Here is a 25,709-nt window from a genome sequence, read left to right on the forward strand (position 1 = left end):
GAGTTACAATGCACACGACTGGCCTGTGCATTTCCTATGTACATGCATAAACTATTGTAAAGGCAAAGACAAAAGCTCCGCAGTTGAAACAAGAGCAATTCGAGATTTCTGATGTCGGCCAATCTGGATCTGGATCACCTCCAAAAGTCAGTGGAGTCTTCCATGCCCTAATATCTATCTGAGAAGCAAATTTGGTGAGAATGCGTGAAGTAGTTTTGATGTACTCCTTCAAAGACGGAAGACGGAAAGGAGAGGAACAGTAGTAGAGAGTAGCCAGTTAGCCAGGAGTAAAAAGCATTTCTGGTACTTACATTTATGTATTTATGTTTATGTTTGCAAATTGTTTTACTTTCACTTTTGATACTCTGTGTGCTTCTTACCCTGTGTGCTGCAATACAATGCTGCCGGAACCTCAATTTCCCTGAGGGAGACTTACCAAGGGATTAATAAAGTTCTATTTAATCTAATGTAAAGTGGAATCTTGATCCAGAATCCAGATTCAGATCACTTCCAGAATTTAGTGCAGTCTTCCATGCCCTAATATCTGTGGTGCAAATTTGGTGAGAATCCGTGAAGTAGTTTTGACGTAATCCTTCAAAGTCTATATGAAGTGAAATCTTGTTCCAAATTCTGGATCTGGATCCAGATCACCTCCAAAACTTAAAGTAGTCTTCCATGGCCTAATATGCGTATGTCGCAGACATGAACGAGCGAAACTCGTCAGCATCTCACCGTGTCATTTAGGTCCTTCAAACTTTATTTTGAGTAAATGCTTCAGAGGAGCATTAGCATGGCAAAACCCTTTCAGCTTCTGCGGGGGCTCCGCCCCCAGACCCCCCACCTTTTTAGTAATTTTTCGTAATGCCCTGCCACTTTAAGCATTTTTTTAATGTAGATGTAAATTAATATTCAAAGTTTTCAGCTAGTTGACAGTAGGGCTGTATAATATGGCCAAATTATTGTATCTCAATATTTTCATATAAACTGTCATGTAAATGTTACTTATATACTGTACATGATGTCCATATTCTTGAGCCCCTTAGGTGGGTAGGGAGAGTTCCCATGGGATAAAAAAGATTTTCAACCTACCATCCCTGGTTCTCAAGACCAGGCACCTAAGTAGCTCTACTCTCTCTCTTTTTATTTTTATTTTTATATTTCAGTGTACCTTAGTAAACACTAGTAGAGTTCCACCTTAGATTTGGAATGTATAATAGAAGATATACCTTACTGAATTTTTATATCAATATGATATACGATATGACTATGATTTGACACAAAGTCCAACAACAGTGAAAATTAAACATTCTTAAACAAAACAGTAATAATACCACACTCATTTTGCACTCATCATAAGGTTAGGATACTGTGCCCTCCAAAAGTATTGGAACTCTTGGAATTTCATACATTTTAATTTGTTTATGCCATTTTATTGCCAGTTTTCTTTGGACAAGTCAGGGGATGGAAACATGAACATTTCCAAGTCACTGAGTAAGTCTTGGACTTTATTTACATCAATTATGAAGAAATACAAAAGTTTCTTTCATCAAAACATCAAATCAAGGCTTTCATCTCAAATGTACTTTCTGGCAAATTGTAGCTGAAATTTCAGGTCTTCTTTTTAAGAAAATCCTCCTCTACACCACTTCATCAGGAAGCTGGATTTTATATTTTTAATTAATTTATATCAAGTTGTAGAGATTTGCTTTCAGTTTGAGTTAAGGAAGATAATTTTAGAAAAAAAAATGTATTTCAAATGGAATAAACAAATTAAAATGTGTGAAATACCAAGTGTTCCAATACTTGACAACTGAGAAACACTGAGGAGCAGCATCTTACATCTCATATATAGTGCAGGAGATAAGAGAATATTTAGAGTGGAATCCTGCAAATGGTGATACAAGCATCAAATTTGGCACAAATAATCCATAGACATGAACTCCTTTGAAAAAAACAGATTGGCCACTTGAATTTTCAATAGGCAGGCAGATAGGGGTCAATTGAAGAATTACACAGGGGTCAAAATTAAAAGATGCTCCAATCATATAGAAAACTACACCAAATTATTTGCCTGATCATAAAGATTCCAAAAAGGTATAGTTTGGACAATCTGTGACTGAATGTTATGGAGTTATGTGGTAAAAGCAGCAAGAAGACAAAGGTCAGTTTCAATTTGTACAGAGGTCAAAAGTTAAAGCTGCTCCATTAATTTTGCTCCAGCTGTATTTGTGCTGAAATTGATCCTTGTATCACCATTTGAAGGATTGTTTCAGCCAAAAGAGCATGAACCGACTGCTGTCTGTTAGCTTAAACATGTGTATATGAGACAACCCAAATTAAAGGAGAAATGCTGCTTTTAACAACCTGGACCTCATTTCATTTTTCGTTTACTCACCATTAAAAGTTTGATGTGATTAGAAGTCCATAGTTCAAATGTGTTCACTTCAAATCTGAAGCAAACATTTTTCTTCTACTAAGGGCCCTGTCCCACTGCCGTTTAGGAGGATTTGCGTATGAATTGCACACAAAATTGGCCCATATTCGCCAAACATCCGCAATATCCGTGTAACATGCCTGTATGAGTCGACCATCATCCGAACACGCCTGTGATCATCCGCAGAGGCACGCATGTCCGCAGCCAGGATTTTTGAATAGCTCAAAAATCTGTATGCAGATAACATCCGTCTTACATACTCCATACATACTCAGTTCATACACAATACATACTCACTCTATGCGCTGTATATCTGCCGTTAACCGCTGATATCCACAACTGACGGGGATTTGCGGCTTGGCAGTGGACTGGGACAGTGTATAAAACAGATATATTGCGTGCCCATCATGTCCACATCACAAACTAAAATACGTTTTATCGAATAGGGATGGGTATTGATAAGATTTTATCGATATCGATGCCATTATCGATTCTGCTTATCGATCCAATTCCTTATTGATTCCCTTATCGATACCTCTTGTGAATTTTGTACTAAAAGTAGGCTTTACGGGTTTTCTATGTATTTCATTGAGTCTTAAAGTAAATAAATATGAAATTGTTCACTGTATCCTTGATCTCTGGACATAAATAAAAATAAACAAAACAGTGTTTCGCTTTGAAGTTATTAATTCCGACTGGATTTTTATTGTGGGCAGTCTAAGGCACACCTGTGCACTAATCATGGTGTCTAATCAGCATCTTGATATGGCACACCTGTGAGGTGGGATGGATTATCTCAGCAAAGGAGAAGTGCTCACTATCACAGATTTAGACTGGTTTGTGAACAATATTTGAGGGAAATGGTGATATTGTGTATGTGGAAAAAGTTCTTTGAGTTCATCTCATACAAAATGGGAGCAAAACCAAAAGTGTTGCGTTTATATTTTTGTTGAGTGTATTTCTGTATGTATGTCTTTATTTATTTATTTATTTATGTTCACTGTTAGTTGGTTTTATATTTTCTGTTGTGTTTCTATTCAGGTTCTTTTTGTCTCTCTAAAATTGTATATAATAACTAATCATTAGCTTATTAATATATAAACAAAATTAAATTTAAAATATATTACAATTTGTAATACATTTGACTCTTTTATGACAACAAACGCTTATTATACAGAAAAATCCACCCAAACGTGATGACAGCTGCAACTGCTTAATGCTAATTTTAACATTGAAAATGCCTTAGACATGCTAACGCGTTAGCATGGCTCCCGTTTGTAAGTTTTAAAATACATCTATCAACTGTTTCAGAAGACCATAACAGGTCGGTTTTACATAAAAAAGGTAAATAATACTCACAGACATATGCTCTTTAGGGTTTTAGCGGGGAAAAATTAAGATACAGCAAAAGAAAAAAATGAATAAGTGAAGCAATAGATCGAAGCACTGCTTCAATCTGCCAACCACTGCTTTGATTGGTTCAAGGTTCAAGGCAAAGCCGCGCTGCAGAAAAGTTGATTTCGGACCCGCTGCAGGGTCCGTAATCCGTAAGCTCTTTCAACCAGACATGTGGTGCTGTGACATGTCAATCATCTGTGTCCAGTCAGATTTCAGGAGAGTCCAGTGAAACCCCGGCCTCCGCTCTAGCTCTACCCATGCCAGGAAGTGTTCAACATTTAACATTTCCTGTTTCACTGTGAGTGAGAATTCGGCACTTCCTGTTTGAGCGTGAGCTTGTCAATGAGTTCCCGTGAGATTCCATGGGATCTTGTCTGTCAGTCCAGGAAGTGTTTGAGATTTGAACATTTCCTGTTTCACTGTGAGTGAGAATTCGGCACTTCCTGTTTGAGCGTGAGCTTGTCAATGAGTTCCCGTGAGATTCCATGGGATCTTGTCTGTCAGTCCAGGAAGTGTTTGAGATTTGAACATTTCCTGTTTTACTGTGGATTTGAAATTTGGCACTTCCTATTTAGGATGCCCTGTACCATGAGTGAGCTTCGCGCCGCTTCACTTGTAATATTTATCTGTGGTGAAAATTTTGTGAAAATTCGTGCAGTAGTTTTGATGTAATCCTGTTAAATGACAGACAAATAAATAAATAAATAAATGCCAATGATTTTATTACATCCTTGGTGGACATAATAAGACTGATGTTAATGCAGAAAAAGTTGTGAAGCTTAAAATAGACATGATGTGTCAAAATCTAGTAATAGGTGTTGGTCCATATAGAACGGTATCTGAGTGTGGACCAAGGCCACTCGCCACCTATTGGTGATGACAGTTTTAGACCATAAAATGCATGACAACCTGAATTTAAAGTGAGGGGGGAACAATATATTTTAAGTTAGTATTACTTAATTCCGGTAAAGTTAATATTCAAATATATTTTAATCTTCAAATTATTTTATCTCGCTGAACTGAAGTGGTTTAAGGTATTGATTGGTTTATGAGTATCAATGTATTTGTGGTACATACACTGGGAAGTGTGTGTGTGTGTGTGTGTGTGTGTGTGTGTGTGTGTGTGTGTGTGTGTGTGTGTGTGTGTGTGTGTGTGTGTGTGTGTGTGTGTGTGTGTGTGTGGTCTAAACAGAAAGATAGAAATGAAGAATACAATTAGTATGATAGTGAACAAACAACAAGCAAATAATTAAAGTAATAAACATAAACTAATATGCCTATTTTCACTATTCCAACAGCAGAGTACATAAACTCTAAACATAATACCTGGTATGTGCCTGTCTGTGTGTATGTGTGTGTGTGCGTGCATGTGTGTGTGTGCCTTTACTCCAGCTCTGTGGTCATATGGTAGCTGCACAGCCCTCCAGGATTGTATCCTTTGAATTCAACTTCAAAAGGCTAAAATAAAATATGCTAGTTTGGACAGGAAACAGATGCCTTTTATCTTTATTAGAAATGATGCAATTATACGTGACACTCCCTGTTTGTTTTTCATAAGGACTGTACAGCCTTCATAACTCCCACTGACTGCTGGCTATGAGTCTCAAAGTTAAATTCTGAACATATCCAAGATAATAACTCCTAGTGAAAATACCAGTAACAACCCCAGAAGTAACTAACACCTTCGAAAAGCTTTTAAGTCGTCTTCTTTGTTGTTTAACCAAAACCTTTCAAGTTTCTTTAAAAGGATTTATTTGTTTTGTTTGTAGGAGGGAACAAACTGAAGAATCAACAGTTCCGTCTGAACTGGGCTTGGATCTCCTTAGAGAAGGAGCACTATGTGGTGGATGAAGAGGTCAAGTTGTTGGAGGTGGTGCTGAAACGTCGAGGCTACCTGGGGGAGACCTCCTTCATTAGTAAGTGGACATGTCTTCGGGTGGTGGCTCTTATTAACAGTAGTTAAATAGTTCAGAACCACATCTGAAAGCAGCTTGAAAGAGCATAGAGACTACAAAGTCTTATTTAAACATTTATAATAATCAAGCTCTCATCCATTCTGAATTTATTTTATATTTATTTTAGTATATAAGACTTTAAAAGGTTGTTGTAAGGTGCAAGGTGCAAGAGTAAAGTGACCTGTGGAGTTAACAGTAGTGCAAAAAAATTGTTCAAGTAATTGGAATGTAGGAATGAGCAGCATGTTTTCATTAAGAGTTCTGTTAATGACTGTACAAGGACTGAGGGAAAGATCATCTGGTCGCGGCAGATGGGCTCTCCAGAGAGTTTGGTTTGTCCCAAGGTTTGAACAATTGCAATACCCTGTGCTATCGCTGGAATACAAAGTAGTGATCTTATGCTGTGTTTACACATATGTAACGACGACAAGTCACAAATGCCACCAAGTATACATTCTTGGCCACTGATCATGAATGTGATGATTTGAGGCAGAGGCGTCAGGTGTCCTCAGGAACTGCTGGAACCTGTTACACGCATTACGATTAATGGCACGCGTTGCTGGAGAAATATCAGGATCCATTACGCACGGTCAAGGATAATGTTCCGCGCTATTGCGCGTAACAGCGCACCATTATGTTCTGTCACATTGTGAATGAGGCGAATTGTCTCCACATACACACACACACACACATGCACACACACACACACCCATATTCATCCATCAGTTGCTGAACAGTTCAGATCACTCCAGTTTGCTCTTCAAAATCCACAGCAGAAGAACTTTGTGACTGCATGCTTAGTTGGGTTCTGTGCCATGGAGTGGCACAAAGAGGACAAGGAGACGGAGGGAGCCAGATGTGGCTCCACACCGCTCTCTTCTCGTGCGTTTTCCCAAACATCAGGCACAGCAACAGGTGGAACACCTGCAGGAGCACTCTGATGAGCATTAGAATAAGACTTTTAGCTGACGGCATCACTGTCCTTCTTCAGCATACTGCAGCAATGAAACTGAATGCAGTGCAGCAGGGTTTAATTGTGCGCACGTCAGAGAGGAACGCTGTCGCGCTCTATTAGGGATCACCGCTAATCAAGAGGGATCAACACACTCAGTTGCGACCTCCACAACATGAGATGAAATGAGGGTGGTGCTTGACATCCGTGGAACAATTTTTGACAGCCAAAAACATTCTCCACGAAAATCATGACTATCACGCACCAACACGCACTATTAAGAAACCTATTCAGATGCATTAAGTCATGTTAAGAATGTCAGGAATTAGCCACGAATGACGCCTGATGCCTATGTGTAAATGCAGCATAAATGGGGTATTGAAGTTCTACTGTCCTTGAAAGTAATTCCAGGACTGACTCTATGAGTTGAGTTGAGTTGTGTTGAGTTGATCTAGCAGATACTGCTCTGCCTCCTGTAGTAGTGCCTATTCCTTCACCACTAGAGATGTAAGACTCCACAGCGAGGAATGATCATGCCTAGGCTCCTTATGCTTCCTGAATTACACTAAGTGATGGAGTGAGGATTTTTTTTTCTTGGTGATGTGTTTGCCACTCTTTTACAGATTTGCACTACCAGTCAAACATTTGGACACACTTTCCCATTCAAGGATTTTCTACAATTACTCTTGGACTGACCCTTTGCTGGACAGTCTTTTGCCTTTCAGAGGCTGATGCATCAATACTTTTGACCAGGTTCACATACCTGTCAAAAATTCTTTGAAAATTGAACAATCATATACTGTATTATTTTAATGTTGATTTTTTTCGCAGAACAATTCGTCACTTTTATTCTGAAGTCAATTGTAGGAGCATGTACTGGTGTTGCACTTTGTCGCATCCATAACACCACAGACCTGCGTTGGCTCCTCGATGGCAACCAGTCATGAAGACATCTATCTGCCATAGCAAGGTGAAATGTAGGTGTTCCCTTAGTCTTCTCCAGCCACTGGACTCCTCAACACTGAGGCACTTGTGTGCTGGATCATGTACAGAGAAATGTAGCACATTGCCAAAATGTTGACGGTAATGCTCCCTCACAATACAAGTAATACTGTTCATCTAAGTCTCCATACGTAACCCCTTATTTGACACAAAGCTATTAAAGTGGTACCCAGGGATCCTCCAAAGAGACCTAGTACCAAAGACATCCAGTTTTCACCTTAGGTCACTAAGTTAGTATTTAAGTCTAACAAGCATACAGTAAGTCAGGTTCCACTAGGACCAAAAAGACTTGGGCCTTAGTTGTCCTGCAAAGATATTGGCATTACCAAACACCCCAGTCCAGTGACCTTATGACTCCAAAAGCTTGTCCCAGTTGTCCCCCAAGCCATGAACTCAGAGACATGAATGTCACAGATGAGATAACTGAATGCCTCTATAAATTCAACAATTTCACCACATACAGATACACTTGATTGAGTACAGGAAGCCTGGATCTTAGTCTTGATCCAAGACTATCACAAATCCAGACTCTCTGATTCCACACTCGGTTTCTCAAGTAACAACCAGTCCATGCAAACATTTTCACTAGAACAAAGTCAAATTTTCTGCCTCTGCTCTGTACACAGTATCTATGTATAGGCTGGCTATAATTTCCAGTAAATTCAGGATGTCTCAGAGAGCTGTTCAATCAACTGAATTAAATGCTTTGCGAAAATCAACATAGGCTGCGAAGAAGCCCTACCAATATTCATGTTTGTGTTCTATGAGTGCTCACAGAGCTAGAATGTGTTTAATAGTTGACTTCTTGGCCATGAGGCCAGACTGTTCCGGTTGCTGAAGTCAAGATCACTTTAAAAATTAGACAGACTGTGGATTAATAATAAACTTGCATTCCAAATGCCATATCAGTTTTTCTACTATGCAACCTCAAGCAGGCCCTGCTGGTCCAGGTGTACATCAACCCAAAGACATAATATACTGTATATGTGTCAGATGTTTTATTTGGATAAAATTCTTAATGGGATTTGTAAGTTTAAGAAGCATGGTTTGTAAGAGCAGGTACTGCAGCTCAGTGGGATAGGACTTAGATTACCAATATACAGACTCACATTTCATTACAATTTGTGCTACCCGTCTGTGTGCTTTTGAACTTTAACTGCACTGTCCCAGTCCAGCCTGCTGTAAATGGGTACCATCCAGACTGGTAACATGACCTGCAATGGAGTGGCGCCCCATCCAGAAGGAGTAATAAATTCTCATTCACTTCACACTACAGTATTCGGGCATAAGGACCAGCACCATTGTACCTTGGAGCCAGTACAGGACTTACTTCTTACTTCTTCAAGGCATACACAATCAAACTAATTGTTGGTTGGACCCATGTCTAAATTTATCGCTAATCCTATAAATTATTTTAGAGCTGCCTTTCCAAGCCAGACTCAAATAAATCAACAAAGATCAAGGAAGAGCCAAAAATTTCTGTCCTTTGTTAAACATCTGCTGTGTGTTAACTGAAAGCAGGACATCTACACACACCCTAACCCCACACACGAGCATGGTGATATCTGCTCATCCTCTCCAGAGTTGGCCGAGGCACCCATTTGGGTACACAGGTCAGGACCTCACAGTGGTGGGCGCAGCTAACCTAAAAGTTAACTTCGATTACCATTAATCCGGTAACTGGAAAGTTATCTTTTATGACGCTAAACCGATAAACTGCTAAAAAATTGATCTTTAATACAGATAACGATAACCGATAACTTTTAGTATTGATTCGGACGTGGCTACATCAGATTACACTGTAGGCTTCTGATAAACCAGTTTCACTTACACTTTTCGCTGCTGGGTAAATTCAAGGATCACAAACACATAAGAACGCATGAAAAATGAATGAATAAAAAAAAAAAATAAAACCCCAAACACTGTGATCGTTTTTCAAAAGCAGTAAAACACAGTATTAGAAGTCACAGTTTATCTCGGTATTAGATACACCATCAGAGTAAAACATATAACCTCTTACCTGTTAGTTTCAGTGTGATTCATCTGAATAAATAATCCACATAAAGCGTCCTTTTTTATTTAAAACAGTGACGAAAAGTCCCTCTGTATACACAGCTGCGCTGTGAGAGCTCCTCTCCCCCACCAAGTCTTAGCGATTAAATTATACTGTCAGCCACAAAGAAATAAAATGAAATATTGTTAAAATTAGTCCGTTTTGTTTTTGTGTCGAGTGGACGACTCACTGTAACGTCTAAAGTGAACCTGAACTACACTACCCACGACCGGCCAAACACGTTTTGCGCTTAATGATGACGTCATCGGCAAGCAACAGTCAGTCTGCTACAAACACACAACAAAAGGATAAAATGTTTGATTTTAGGGTTTACAAACATTTTTGACTGTTAAACTTTGCTCGCTTTACCAGCAAAAATATGTTATCGGACTGAAAGTTATCAGAACTAAATTTATCGGAAGATAATTGGTCCGATGATGGTTTTAAAACTTATCTGAAAAGCTAATCCACTAGCAAAAACATTAATTTCGATAATTATCTGTTATCGGATTAGCTGAACTGTTCCCACCACTGGGACCTCACACTTCCTTTCATTGGTATGATATTTATTTTCTAATCACACAATAGCATAGGACTGTAGCCACACCTGAGAAAGATCAACCAATGTCAGCATTCACAGAAATGCGCCATTCCAAATGTCAGCAGAGATGATGTACAGGCTGAAACTAAATGAACAATGACTGTTGCTACTGCTACATGGAAACAAGTGCCTATAAGTGTTTATTAAGGGCACAAATTCTTCCTAATGGCCCCTTTTTAGGTCCCCCATTAATGCTGTCCATAAAAATGAAGTGCCACAGAAATAACGTTATATTGAAGGTCAGACGCGCACAAGATCGCACGGTGGTTGTATCTTTCATTACCTCTGGTTCCTCTGACTAATGAAACATCTCTGAGGTGATATGTAAATTTTTCTGACATTTATTAGTGGCTGTAGATTCACACTGCACACTGCAGTGTCTGAGTCAGTGGCTCTGAAACAATTAAAAATTATGAATTTTAAAAGAGATCATCATATCCTGCAGGCAGTTACAGCAGATAATACTGAGAGGAAGAAGAAGAAAACAAGGCTACACGTTTAACATGATCAAGTGCAACAACAAAGGAGTCTGAATACAATAACAAAACAACAAAAGGGTATGTGATGAATGCACACAGATATCTTTGCAAATGAATATTCTTCCAAATATAGGACTCGGTGAAACAAACAAATACATTGTCCCTTGTTTTAATGATCTATGGCATCACTCCTGATTAATTAATGATAGTATCATGAATTAAAGAAAGTACTTTGACATTTGTTTGTACTCGGCATTCAGAAAATACACCTGGTGTTTTCATCATGACAGAATTTACCATGATGTGCTTTTAGGTCCAAACCATTTTCACTGTGTGCTTTTTCTATAATTCAGGCAATAGACAGGCAACGAATCATAAAACATTAAACCCTGTGGGATGGTGAAGTGGCTCTCCATAAGCATTTATATGGATTGCACAGAAAAGAAAGTGCAGTTTACTTTATGTTGCAGGATTGTTGTCGTTTTGATGCCTCTTTGAAAGTACCAAATGTAAAAACAACAATAAAGCTCATGTTTCCAAATGTAAGAAGGAAAAATGTTTTATATCAATTTATATATGGGCACCACTCTGTTCTGTTTCAGGCATCAGTCTGATGAAATAGCAATACATGGTTTTTATTAAAGACAAATACAACATTTGCAGACTTATCTTACCCCAGTCACACTTAGCACGAATGAGCCTGAATGCTGCAGAAATGAGGATTTGACCCATATTCGGGCAAATTCGAGGTGCATTTGAAATCCTCGTACAGCACTCTGACAGCAGTCGGACCATTCGTGTGGCCACAGCACATGCACTCCACAGTCACGGTGCGTCTGTGGTAGAAAACATGTTGAGCGGCAGTCGAGGTGCAGTCAGACCGCAATCTGACTGGAGTGGTAAGAGCCCTATCACACTAGAGCATGAAAGCCGTATGAATTGCACAAATTGAAAAAACAAACAGAATTCGAGCTGCATTCGTATGGGACAGACATTCGTACATTGTGATTCACGTTCTGGATCAAGATTCACTTTATATAGGCTTTGAAGGATGACATCAAAACTACTTGATTCTCACCAAATTTGCACCACAGGTACATATTAGGCCATGGAAGACTCCACTTAATTTTGGAGGAGATCCAGATCCAGATCCAGATCTGGATTCTGGATCAAGTTTCACTTTATTTAGGCTTTGAAGGATTATGTCAAAACTACTTCACAGATTATCACCAAATTTTCACCACAGATACATATTATGCCATACAAGACTCCACTGAATTTTGAGGTGATCCAGATCCGGATTCTGGATCAAGTTTTACTTTAAATAAGCTTTGAAGGATTACATCAAAACTGCTTCACAGACTTTGACCAAATTTGCACAACAGATACATATTAGGCCATGGAAGACTCCACTGAATTTTGGAGGTGATCTGGATTCTGGATCAAGTTTCACTTTGTATAGGCTTTGAAGGATTACGTCAAAACTACTTTACAGATTCTCACCAAATCTGGCAAATGGCAAAGGTGATATATGTTTTTATGTATTTCCACATCAGGACAGCAAGCACACGCATGTGCCTTACGGCATAGAGTTGTAAGGTCATGTCCTTCACATCACGGTGTGTGTTCTCCAGCTGTGACTCTTGGGTCCAGAGATCTCAGCAGCTGCTGCTGTTTGGGGAGATGCCCACCTGTTCATTCAGTGCACAGAACACAGTGTCACTCTCTGTTTCTGTGTTCTGTGATTAATTATTTTAGTTATATGTTATGTAATTGTGTAGTTATTGTAGTATTTTCTTATATACTTGTCCTTGCTCTGCTCTCTTTTTAATGTAACACGCTATGTGCACTGAGCCATCATTTCCAGTTATCAGTGTGTGGCTGGCCGCTGATCAGCTGAGAGGCACCTTGCTATGCAGTGTGCGCTCAGACGTGGCTGGCTGGTCTCCATGTGATCTTGATCCTGTCTGTACATAAATATCAGCATGTCATGCAAGTGTGCACCCCCCTCGCATGCCACTAGTGTTGAGGAGGGAGCCTATACACTGGCACACCACGTGTTGGAGGAGAGTGAGGGGGCTGTGACACATGCATGCCACATGTGCTGGGGGAGCGGAGGGCACAATACACACACAAGCCACACGTGTTAAGTTCGGTACAGCCATGCCCATGTGTGTTGCTTGGTGATGCAACACTTGTGGGGAACTTAGACAATTTTCACAAACAGCTCGAATGTGGTCAGCTGCTCTCAACTCTTGTACCAGCCTTTTCTAAGTGTCCAGTGAGTAGTGTTGGATGTTTGTGTGTGACACCTGGAATTTGGCCAACTCCTACTGAGAGGGGGATTGAATGAGCATGTGCTGGGCGCTTGCTGTCTTTCAGCCGCTGGTGTGCGCGGATGGTTGTGGCAACAGATGTACGAGGCATTTGAAGTGGATCCGATTTTTCACGAGTGGCATTTGACTCCTCCTTCATGCGCCATTCTGTCTCAATTGTGTTATGTGTGAAGGGGCCCTAAAGGTAGTTCACAGTCTAAGATTGTTCCTGTTGAGACACTTCAATGATATGTATATGCTTCCCTACAGACAATGTGGGTGTGTCTCATGCACAGTGCAGATCAGCATGTTGTATGTGTCTCACAGAGCAGCCAGGAGTTCACAGAAGGACCTCTGTCACATATGTCATGGAACTCCAGTATTAATTGTTTCAAGTTAAATTTTTACTTACAGTGGGGTAGTTTCTACAGTCAGGTCATTGAATAGTTGAGTAGTGACACAAGTGTGCTAATTTTGCCTTTGTACATCATAACAGTGGAGATGCAATGAAACAACCAAGATGTGTTTGTCATGCATGATTTGAGTGTATGTGAGTGTTTCCAGGTCCAGAGTGTTTCAGAAATAATACGTTTGTATATTCTAGAGTCAGCAGATGTAAACTAAAGTGTTTCAAGCATTTTTTTATACTGCTATATTGATAATTATGAACTATAGCCCCCCCATAAAAAGAATGTATATCTCAAAATATTAGAATATTTCATAACACCAGTCCAACAAAAGGGGGGTTTATAACACAGAAATGCTGAACTTTTGAAAAGTATCTTCATTTGTGCATTGGGGCTCCTTTGAAATGAATTACTGCATCAGTGTTGTGCGGCATGGAGGTGATCAGCTTGCGGCACTGCTAAGGTGTTATTGGAAACCATGGTTGTTTTGATGGTGGCCTTCAGGTCATCTGTATTGTTGGGTCTGGTGTCTCTCATCTTCCTCCTGACAATATCTATAGGTGCTCTATGGGGTTCAGGTCAGGCAGGCAAGCTGGCTGGCTAGTCAAGGCCAGTAATAACATGGTCAACAAAGTAGTTACTAGTAATTTTGGAACTGTGGGCAGGTACCACGTCCGTCTTGAAAAGGAAATTGGCATCTCCATAAAGCTTTTCAGCAGATGGAAGCATGAGGTGCTCTAAAATCTCCTGGTGGCTAGCTGCATTGACTTTGGACCTGACAACACAGTGGACCAGCACCAGCAGATGACATGGCACCACAAATCCATGCTGACTGTGAAAAATGCGCACTGGACTTCATGCAACTTGGATTTTGTGCCTCTCCATTTTTCCTCCAAACTTTGGGGCTGTTATGTGTCGACGCGGGTTGAGGAGCGGACCTGCGTCTGACGGAACCCAGCGCCAAAACAACCAGAAAGCGGTTCCAATAACAAAACAATTTATTTTCCCCCTTCTGTGCAATACAAAGTGTACAAACGTAAAATGCGTCTGTCTGGCGGAGTGAAGGACGGCACGCTCTCCAGCGCCCAAAAGGATCGAAGCCCGGCGCTTCTGGACCCACGTTCACCGCCAAACACCCCCCAGGTGGACACGACAAACCGACTCTGCGAAGGATAGAAAAGGTGAGGTAAGTCAGCAGCTACAACTAATATCCTTCAAAGGCACACACTATCAGCAACACATTCAGGTCTGAATTTAAGCTTTATATAAATGAGCAGCTTCTCACAACAGGTGGAGGATCATCAGTCCGCATGCCACGGCCGTGAGAAGCGAGCTGCACAATTCTCATCAATATTCACATATACTGCGTAACAAAATACCAAATTACTGTTAACAATTATTCAGACAATCAAATCACCTCTGATGTGTGCTGACAGCATGTGTCCCTCACCCGTCCTCCTTCACAGGCACGATGTGTCAAACCCAGGCGCGGTCCTCGGCGTCTCACAAACAAACATCACAAGGTCGAGTTCCCGGCAATTCTGCTTGAATCACACATGGCTTAAATGCAGAACGCCATCTCATTATCTGCTTCAGCTGAAAGTCTTTAAGGCTGCACGTGAGCACCATCCACAGGTGCTGCACATCACGTTGATGAGGGTGAAGGACTCTTCTGCCAGCACCTTCTCCACAGACAATAAATCAGTTTGCATACCACCTGGAGAGCAAAGAAAAGAAAAGAACACCCAAATGTCCAGCCAAACCCCCCAACACACAACAGGGGCCTTGATGTCCAATTGAAATGCAAAATTCACTTTCATATGAAAAGAAGACTTTGGACCACTGAACAATGGTCCAGTTGTTTTTCCCCTTAGCCCAGGTAAGATGCTTCTGACATTATCTCTGGTTCAGGAATGGCCTGACACTAAGAGTGTGACAGTTGTAGCCCGTTTCCTGGACATGTCTGTGCATGGAGACTCTTGATGCACTGACTGCAGCCTCAGCCCACTCCTTGTGAGGCTCCCCATCTTCTTGAATGGATTGGTCTGACAATCCCCATGAAGCTGTGGTCATCCCTGTTGCTTGTTCAGCTTTTCCTACCACATGTTTCCTTTCCAGTCAACTTTCCACAAATATTCTTTGATGCAGCACTTTGTGAAAATCAAACGCTTTCAGCAATGGCCTTCTTTTGCTTACCCTCCTTCTGCAGGGTGTCAAAGAGTGTCAGTCAGCAGTCTATCCCCGTGATTGTGGTTGTGGGTAGAGAACCAGACTGAGAGTTTCAAGGTATTTATACTGCATAATAATGAGATACTCAAACTAGAAATCAAATATTTAAATATTTGGAGATACTTTATTGATTTATTTCTGGAGCTGTAGGCTGTAATTCTTAAAATTAAAACAAGAAAATGCTTGCAACATTTCAGTTTATATGGAATGCAGGAGTGCAAACTAATACCTTTATAGTATGAGCACTGTATCCCCTTACTGAAAATTTAAGGAGCACAAGCAGAAAATTTAGGGAATGAAACCTTAAATCAACATTAACTGCATTGCAGATAATTGCTTTGCTCATAAATTAACTCTCTTAGCCATTTCTTTCAGAGACATTGTTTTATTTTGATCACAATTAATATATTCAGATATCACATTTACATGTGAAAAACAATAACTTGGAATATACCACACTTGTGAGGCATTGAGCATTCTCCTTATAGATTTGAATCTGAATAGCAGTTATTATTGAAGTGAGACTTTCACTGAACCACCAAACCTATCCAAAGTTATTGTTATAATAGTAGTAGTAATAATAATAATAATAATAAGAAGAATTCTAAACAATTACATGTTTCATGTTTAGTGGCTCATGCAACCATTATGAACACACACACACGCACGCACACACACAGCTGAGTGACAATTCCAACCCCGTGCATATGTGTGGGGCACACGTGCGCGCATGCCACTGGACATATTGCTGAAAGTTTGCAGTAGTGTCACGCCATGCGTCAGACGCAGCCTTTCCAGTGAGCTTTAATTTCTTTTTTCTTTTTTGCTCACTTCAGGAGCACAATACAACTCTGTACATTGTGATGTCAGTTGAATTATCACATGGGATTTAATTTTTTGCATGGTTATTTGCAGCACAAAGCCGCCTGGTGAGAGGCTTTTCACTACAGGCTGTGAGTTGGATCCTGTGCGCTCTGCACTGTGAAACGATCATGGTTCCATGCTGGAGGTGACTTTCATGTGTAATAATCTTGTCACGGCCTGGGATACAGTTCCATGTAACACCTCCTACAGAGTTTAGATAGTGATCAGGTAATAACATGTATATTACAGCGGTGAGGTCCATTCAGCTCTGTGCCTGACATACGTTATGACGCATTACTGCACATGAGACCACGGAGAGGCGCAGCGGCACATGGTACTTTCAGTTTAAACTGTAAAATAAACCGTAAACGTCTGAATGTATCAGCATCTATAAACAATGACACTCTGGATTATTTTAATGAAACATTTTCATGGAGTTTTTTCCTTTAAGTCACAATGGGGAGAGACGCTGTGCGTCTCCGTTCTGATCTGCTTTACAGCGAACGCGGAAAGCAGCTGATTGCTGATCTCTCTGCTGTTTGTAGCAGAGATATGAAGAAAATGAAAACTATATTTCTAATTTCTTTAATTATTTGGTTGAAATTGCAAAATAACACAAAAGTACGACACTATGAGCTTGAAATACGATTGAATTGTTACTTTTTTTCAGCAACATCTCTGTTTATTTTTGGGAAAATCTGTGGTGGGCAAACAGCAAATTTGAACCCGAGAACCAAGAGGAAATTTGCGGCGCTGGGAGGTACCGCCTGGCACCGCCCACAGTAGCTAGTACCCTGGTCATGAAGTGGAGTACACCTTAGACAGGACGCCAGTCTGTCACAGGGTCACATAGACAGACAAACACATTCACACTCTCATGTACACCTACAATCAATTTAAACTCCTCAATTCACCTAACCTGCATGCCTTTGGATGTGGGAGGAAGTAGGAGCACCTGGAGGGAACCCATGTGAACATGACAAAATGCAATTCCACACAGAAAGGAAACAATCTCAGGTCTTTCTTCCTGTGAGACAACAGTGCTAACCACTAAGCCACCATGCCGCACTCACTTGATGTTTCTATCTTTAAACAAATATTGAAAGTTAGACATTTTTAAAAATCACTTTTTATTATTAACTGGAACCTCAAAAATGTCTTTGTAAAGCCACAGCTCTGGGCGTTTTGAGAGAAAACTGTTTTTCAACTCAGAGCACAGCAGAGGAAAAGCTTGCAGCTCACTGAAAGCAGGAAAAGGGGACAGTTCAACCGAACGTCATGCTCCTGACACCAGTGTGAGGTGCTGCTCAGCACTCCCCCTTCTGAGCACAGTTTTAATTCTGCAATCAATCCACAATACAAAAATAATAGTAATACATGGTGACTTGGAGAAGTAACTTTAATCTGATTACTGATTTGGAAAGATTAAAGCGTTAGATTACTGGTTACTGAAAAAAGCAGTCAAATTAGAGTGCATCACTGCATCACTGGCTGGTGCAGACAGTACATGCTCACAGATGAGTAACGTGCCACTCGATGCCCATTCTTCCACTTGTGTAAGTAATGTTGCAATTTTGGGCAGCAGGCAGCGTGACAGAACTACAAGTCCTGCACTACTTACAAGCAGTGCATGAACTGCAATCTGTAATGGTGGACTCCACATGCTGCACACACACACACACACACACACACACACACACACACACACACACACACACACACACACACACACACACACACACACACACACACAGAGTCGTGAAAAAAAGTTGGTAAATTTGCAGGTTACTCATGCACAAGTGGTTGTAAAAAGTATTTGCTCTGTCTCAAACAATGGTTGCAACAACAATTTGCTTGCAGTCTGCAGCTCTTTAATGAGTCGAGAATATATATAAAATGTTCACTTTCTATTTTTTTTAGATTCATCTGTGTGTGTATTAAAAAGAATCCTTTTATTTAGTTTGTTCAGTGACTTACACAGCTCTTAAAATTTGAGGGAATGGGTGTAGCTATATTTGCACTGTGATGGTGTACAGAGGCAATATTGTGAAAATTGTGCCACTGTCCACTCATTTATGGACCCGAATGTACCCGCACCAACACAGAATAGTGGAACTTTAACCGTGATTAACAAGAAACCACATCCTTAATTAACTGTAAATGGTAGATTGTAAAAAAGAAAGTGCAATCTTTTTTTTCTGCTGCTGCAGGAGATAGTTTTTACAAATGAGTTGACACATTCATGGCACACCAACAGCTGATATCTAGTGTCCACAATGTTTGTTTTTTTCTTAAAAAGGAATAATCAGGAAATAGGGAGCAAAAAGTATTTTTTAAAATTATTTACTTAATTATTTGTTCAGTAATGAGCCTAAACATGGGAACAGACTGCTAATTCCATCCCTCCATCTGCTTCAGTGCTATCATTAGATGGTGACTGATCCCAGGCCAGTTGCGCCTCATACAGACTGAACACAGTCCATTCTGCTCAGCCGTGTCGAAGTGAACATCGATCAGTCAACTCCGCCGATGAGCGGCTGCATCGCTGATCGATGCAGGTGGCACTCGTTTGGTGACAAAAATGAGTTCTCCTGCTGCAAAGCCCTGAGGTACAGTAGTGTTCAGAATAATAGTAGTGCTATGTGACTAAAAAGATTAATCCAGGTTTTGAGTATATTTCTTATTGCTACATGGGAAACAAGGTACCAGTAGTTTCAGTAGATTCAGTAGACACAGGCCCAACACCATAGTAGGAGAAACATGCCCATATCATGATGCTTGCACCACCATGCTTCACTGTCTTCACTGTGAACTGTGGCTTGAATTCAGAGTTTGGGGGTCGTCTCACAAACTGTCTGCGGCCCTTGGACCCAAAAAGAACACGTTTACTCTCATCAGTCCACAAAATATTCCTCCATTTCTCTTTAGGCCAGTTGATGTGTTCTTTGGCAAATTGTAACCTCTTCTGCACATGTCTTTTATTTAATAGAGGGACTTTGCGGGGATTCTTGCAAATAAATTAGCTTCACACAGGCATCTTCTAACTGTCACAGCACTTACAGGTAACTCCAGACTGTCTTTGATCATCCTGGAGCTGATCAGTGGGTGAGCCTTTGCCATTCTGGTTATTCTTCTATCCACTTTGATGGTTGTGTTTCATTTTCTTCCACGCGTCTCTGTTTTTTTTGTCCATTTTAAGTTTTCCCCTCTCCAATCAACTTTTTAATCAAACTACGCTGTTCTTCTGAACAATGTCTTGAACGTCCCATTTTCCTCAGGCTTTCAAAGAGAACAGCTTGTTCAACAGGTGCTGGCTTCATCCTTAAATAGGGGACACCTGATTCACACCTGTTTGTTCCACAAAATTGACGAATTACTGACTGAATGTCACACTACTATTATTGTGAACACCCCCTTTTCTACTTTTTTTTACTAATAGCCCAATTTTATAGCCTTAAGAGTGTGCATATCATGAATGCTTGGTCTTGTTAGATTTGTGAGAATCTACTGAAACTACTGGTACCTTGTTTCCCATATAACAATAAGAAATATACTCAAAACCTGGATTAATCTTTTTAGTCACATAGCACTACTATTATTCTGAACACTACTGTAGCTGCTGCGATGTGGGCCATCAGGGCTATCCTGTCCTCGCTTTGTGGAAGCGATACAGTTACAGACGAAAATCATACTCAGTCCTGCTGTTTGAAACCTGCTGATTTTTCAAGCTTCACTGAGTTTTATCTCAGCACATATGTGCAGAATTCACTCCCCGGTCTGTACTCGTCTGTAACATCAAAGGCCACTTTTTATGTTCATCAAACACTAAAATGGTGATTTTCTCCAAGAACAGAAAACGTACCTGAACACATGCATTTCTCCTTCTGTGCCTTATTTAAGATCACACAGTGAGCCCTCATATGATATTCAACTTTTTGTTGCCTCTTTCTTCCTCTCTCGCTTTGAACAAACAGCATTTTCAAAAAGTAGCTGTTATACTCATGAGCTTTATTTATCCACTCGTTCCTTATTTGACATATTTATGGCATTGTGTTGCCATGTTGTTTGTGGCTGCCTCCTGCCTTGTGACAGCAGCCGTGTGAGAGTCTGTACCTGTCATCAAACAGCTCTCACACTGAAGGTCAGACAGTGGGCGTCAGTGTCTGCTGATGGGACCAGGCTGACATGAGAGATAAGTGGATTTATTCCCACTTCAGCCACTTGAATCACTTGGGGTGGGAACCTGTACCATATGATTGGCAGGTCTTGAGCTGTGAGGCCAATTTGTGCATGACATGTCCTTGCATTTACAGCTGTGAAATAAGTTTGATGTGTATTTGTAATGACATGTTTTCCTCATATTTCAGGTATTGGTACGAAAGATGGCACCGCAGAAAAGGACAAAGATTTCCGTGGGAGGTCTCAGAAACAAGTACAGTTCAACCCGGGCCAGACCACAGCCACCTGGAAAGTTCGAATCCTTTCAGATAGTGAATATGAAGTTTCAGAGAGATTCCAGATTGTTCTGTCAGAACCGGTGATGGCCATCCTTGAATTTCCAGACGTTGCTACTGTGGAGATACTGGACCCTGGTGATGGTCAGTAAGACTACATGTTCACTTGACAGCACTCATGACTCCTAAATCTATTCTTCACCCAGTGATTACAGCAGTTCACATGTTCTTTTTGTGTTGGCAGATGTTACCTTCATACATTTAACATACAAGGTCTGTTAGAAAAGTATCGGACCTTTTTATTTTATGCAAAAAAATATATGGATTTGATTCATATGTTTTTACGTCAGCCAAGCTTGAACCTTCGTGCGCATGCGTGAGTTTTTTCACGCCTGTCGGTTGCGTCATTCACCTGTGAGCAGGCTTTGAGTGAGCAGTGGTCCACCCCTCTCGTCGTTAAGGAAATGGCGGAATGATTTGGAGCTTTGCTGCATCAATTTTTTCCTGAAACTGTGAGAGACCTCCAGGTGGACACCATTCGGAAAATTAATATGGCTTTCAAGGATGATTTTATGGGGATTACACAGATTAAGGAGTGATCCAGACGGTTTAAAGACCGCCTACAGCGTCTGAGAGCGCGGCGCGCTCCGAGTGCCGATCGACAGGCTCAAACCCCACTGAAACAACCAGATAATTTCCAACGTGAAGGCTTTGTTGATCCGGGACGTCGTCTGACTTTCACAAAAAGGCAGAAGGCGTGGACATCAGCACTTTTTTGGCACATTCCACTGTTACAGGAGTTTTTTTTCATGGAAAAAGAAGCGGATGAATGCGCCACCGTGCCGGTCATGGCGCGGGACAAAACCACCTCCGTGTTGGTCTCTCAAGACGGCTTTCAGGTGGCTTTCAGATGGCTTCCAGTTGCTTTTCAGTCGTGTGAATATCCGAGAAATTGAGCATGAGCTGGACATGCCCCAACATGCCCTGTGAGGCTTCATCACGGCGTTGCTTTGCGCCATGTGGCTCCACCGCGATGCGCGGGATTCCTCCACTCCTCTTTCCATGACAAAAACTCCTGTAACACTGGAATGTGCCGAAAAAGTGCTGATGTCCACGTCTTCTGCCTTTTTGTGAAAGTCAGACGACGTCCTGGATCAACAAAGCCTTCACGTTGGAAATGATCTGGTTGTTTCAGCGGGGTTTGAGCCTGTCGATCGGCGCTCGGAGCGCGCCACGCTCTCAGACACTGTGGGTGGTCTTTAAACCGGCTGGAGCACTCCTTAATCTGTTTCTGTGTAGGCTCTCAGTTGTCCAGGTGGTTTCCATAGTAGAGAAGCTTGAATCTTTGACTGGACTGGGTTGCTTGACGTGAGGACGTTTCGCTTCAAAACTCCTTAATCTGTGTAATCCCCATAAAACCGTCCCTGAAAGCCATATTAATTTTCCGAATGGTGTCCACCTGGAGGTCTCTCACAGTTTCAGGAAAAAATTGATGCAACAAAGCTCCAAATCATTCTGCCATTTCCTTAACGACGAGGGGGGTGGACCAGTGCTCACTCAAAGCCTGCTCACAGGCGAATGACGCAACCGACAGGCGTGAAAAAACTCACGCATGCGCACAATGGTTCAAGCTTGGCTGATGCAATCACACGTGATTCAAATCCATATGGTTTTTGAAAAAAATAAAAAGGTCCAATACTTTTCTCACAGACACCATATGGATTATGACATGGTTCTCATTGATAATTACTTGGACGGACTGAGTGCGATGAGTGATTCTCCCAAGCTCATGTCCGTCCACTGCCCTGACCACCAGAGGTCGTGAGATGCAAAACAATTTAAGGTGCAAGGACTTGGCGAGGGAGAGTAATATTAAATTGGCATCAGACCCAGAATCTACGAAGGCATGCACCATTTCTGAATTGTGATCAGATTGCAATTGAGCAGGAATATAATTCTGCAAATTAGAAGAAGAAATAGAGCTGTGACTCACCCGTACTGAGGCCTGAGGTCTTGCAGAAGCACCCTTGACTGGACAACAAGCATTCAAATGACCTGGTTTACCGCAATAGAAACAAAGTCCCTCATCACGTCTCCGCTGTCGTTCCTCCTGCAACAGATGCGTGCGGCCGTGCTGCGTCGGCTCATTAGTCCCAGGCCGTTTGACGTCGGAGTGAAGAGCCATGGTGGAATTCGGGTGCGAGGCGAAGGCGCGCCGGGGCAGATGATGCAGCTCGCAGCGAGATCGTTCCGCCAAACGTCGGTCGATCCGGATTGCCAGTGCAATCAACTCGTCCAACTTCTCGGGTAATTCGGTGGCGATCAGCTTATCACGAATCTCGGCGGACAGTCCCTGGAAGAACACATCTTGAAGTGCAGCTGGATTCCACTCGCTCTTGGTGGCCAGGATACGGAAGTCCACAGCGTAATCCGCCACTCGGCAAGTGCCCTGCTTGAGCCTCAATAGGGCGTGTGCCGCCTCGCGTCCCGGCGGTGTGTGCTGGAATACCTGCTCAAGCGCCGCGGTGAAGGCTTGAAGGGAGGAGCAAGATGGCGACTGATGGCTCCACTCCGCAGTAGCCCACGCCGCAGCCCGGCCCGACAAATGGGAGATCAAGTATGCTATCTTCGTCCGATCGGACGGGAACATACAGGGCATCAGTTCAAAATGCAACTCACATTGCGTGATGAAGGGCATGACGTCACCAGTTTCCCCGGAGAATCGTTCAGGGCGGGAAAGCTGAGTACAGATGGCTGCTTCTGGTGCAAAGGTCGTAATGGCGGCGGGCGGAAGTGGCACCGGGGAGCAGGTGTTGCTTCTTGCTGGGTCCAGGCTGGCCTGAATATGAAGTTTTGACAGGAGCTGTTCCAACTGGGAGCTCACGGATGTCATGAAAGCGTCCTGTCGCTGAGCTAACTCACCAAGACTGGTGCTAAGAGCGGTGAGCTGATCCTCTTGCTGGGCAAGTTGCTTACTGTGGTGACGTACCGCAAGCTGGAAAGTCGTAGAGTCCGCTGCGTCCATAGTTGGCCAGATTGTTCTGACAGGTCTGAAGGGCAGAATAGGCTGGGCGCAAATGCAGGACTCTGACAGCAAGCTCTGTAAGACACAGCAGTTTACTGAAACAGTAAACGAGGTTCGGTACACGGAAAGGCAGTCCAACAAGAGTAATACAAACAGAAACATCAGGCAGTAGGCGCGGTCGAGGATACAGGCAGGTAGTCATAACACACGTGAAGCAGGCAGGACAAGAATACAATACAGAGCTGGAGAGTAGGCACAAGGCGCAACAATCTGGCGAAGAAATGAGGCAAACAAAGGAGCTTATGTACACCCAGGTGATGAGGTACAGATTAAGAGCAGGTGTGTGTGGAACACCCCACAAAGAAGGAGTGGCCAGGGAGAAGGACACACCCACCACCAGAAAATAGACAACAGAGAACGCGACAGACAGATCCAAACAGGAAAAAAACCCCAGCAAAAGACAAAACAAAATAAGCAAACCAAAACCAGGAAAGCAGCAAACAGGACCCAAAGCCTGACACAATGTTTTCATTATCGGATTATCTTTTTAGATAACTTTAAAAACCATTATCAAACCATTATCATTTATCTTGTGATAAATTTTTCTCTGATAATTTTTAGACCAATAATGTGGTAAAAAAAGCTGAACAGCTACAAACATTTAAAAATTTAAAATCAGTTGAGCACCTACCTCTTAAATGTTTCATAGCTTATGTGTAGTTCTACCCTCTGCAAAACAGAGAAGAGCTGCTTCAAGAAGAAACCGCTCTAACCTCTGCAGGCAAAAGGGAACTGGTCCCCCCAAAAAACTCATTTCTTTTAACCCCATACTAATACGAGGGCAATATCACCCATGTCATCCAGAGGCATACATTTTTAACTTATACTTCAACTTTTAGCCAAACTAATTTCGAACAAGTTATTTAAATTAATGTCATGTCTGAAGTTTTGTGAAGTGAAAATATCAGATATATGTTTTAGTTTTAAAGTAATGTGCTAATTTTTAAGGTTTTAGTGTGGATACTGTATATGCTGTGTCCAGCAGTGCATTATGGGTAGGATAGGGTAATCTCAGTAAGTTCATGACATGAGAAATGCATTTGAAACACTCTGATCAGGCTCTATGGACAACAGCATTAAACTCTCATGCCTAAAACTCTCGTAAATATATTCTCTGGGTTTATAGATGTTGTTATTGCATCAGCGTTTATTAAATTCCACGCATCTTAAATGTAGCAGACACGGATTATCTGGAATTTTGTTTTAGCAAGTTTTCAAGGTCTCTACTGCCATCTACTGGCCAGCAGTGTTCATGGCAGTATTGACCCTGAAGCTGGGCTGATATACTTTCAATCACTGTACTCGGCTACAGCTCAAAATGTACCACAGAACTGCACAGTGTAAAAGTTCAGGGCGCACGATTTATGCTCTCACACACATTGTATGTGTATGTCGGACTCATGTTTCCAGAAGCAAAACGTAAACAGAAGCTTTTTTTTTCAAACTTACCGTATTTTCCGGACTATAAGTCGCACCGGAGT

General features: G+C 41.6%; 1 protein-coding gene across 2 annotated transcripts in view; it reads left to right on the top strand.

The window, feature by feature from the left end:
* The window catches only part of LOC117508614 (FRAS1-related extracellular matrix protein 2-like), a 385,322-nt gene that overhangs the window by 143,219 nt on the left and 216,394 nt on the right, over window positions 1-25,709 (top strand). For both annotated transcript variants that reach the window (XM_034168411.1, XM_034168410.1), the window contains exons 3-4: window positions 5,602-5,748; window positions 21,057-21,287. In XM_034168411.1, coding sequence (XP_034024302.1) covers window positions 5,602-5,748; window positions 21,057-21,287 — 378 coding nt within the window. The remainder of the gene's footprint in view (window positions 1-5,601; window positions 5,749-21,056; window positions 21,288-25,709) is intronic.

This window comes from Thalassophryne amazonica, chromosome 4, assembly GCF_902500255.1.
Source record: "Thalassophryne amazonica chromosome 4, fThaAma1.1, whole genome shotgun sequence".
Lineage (NCBI taxonomy): Eukaryota > Metazoa > Chordata > Actinopteri > Batrachoidiformes > Batrachoididae > Thalassophryne > Thalassophryne amazonica.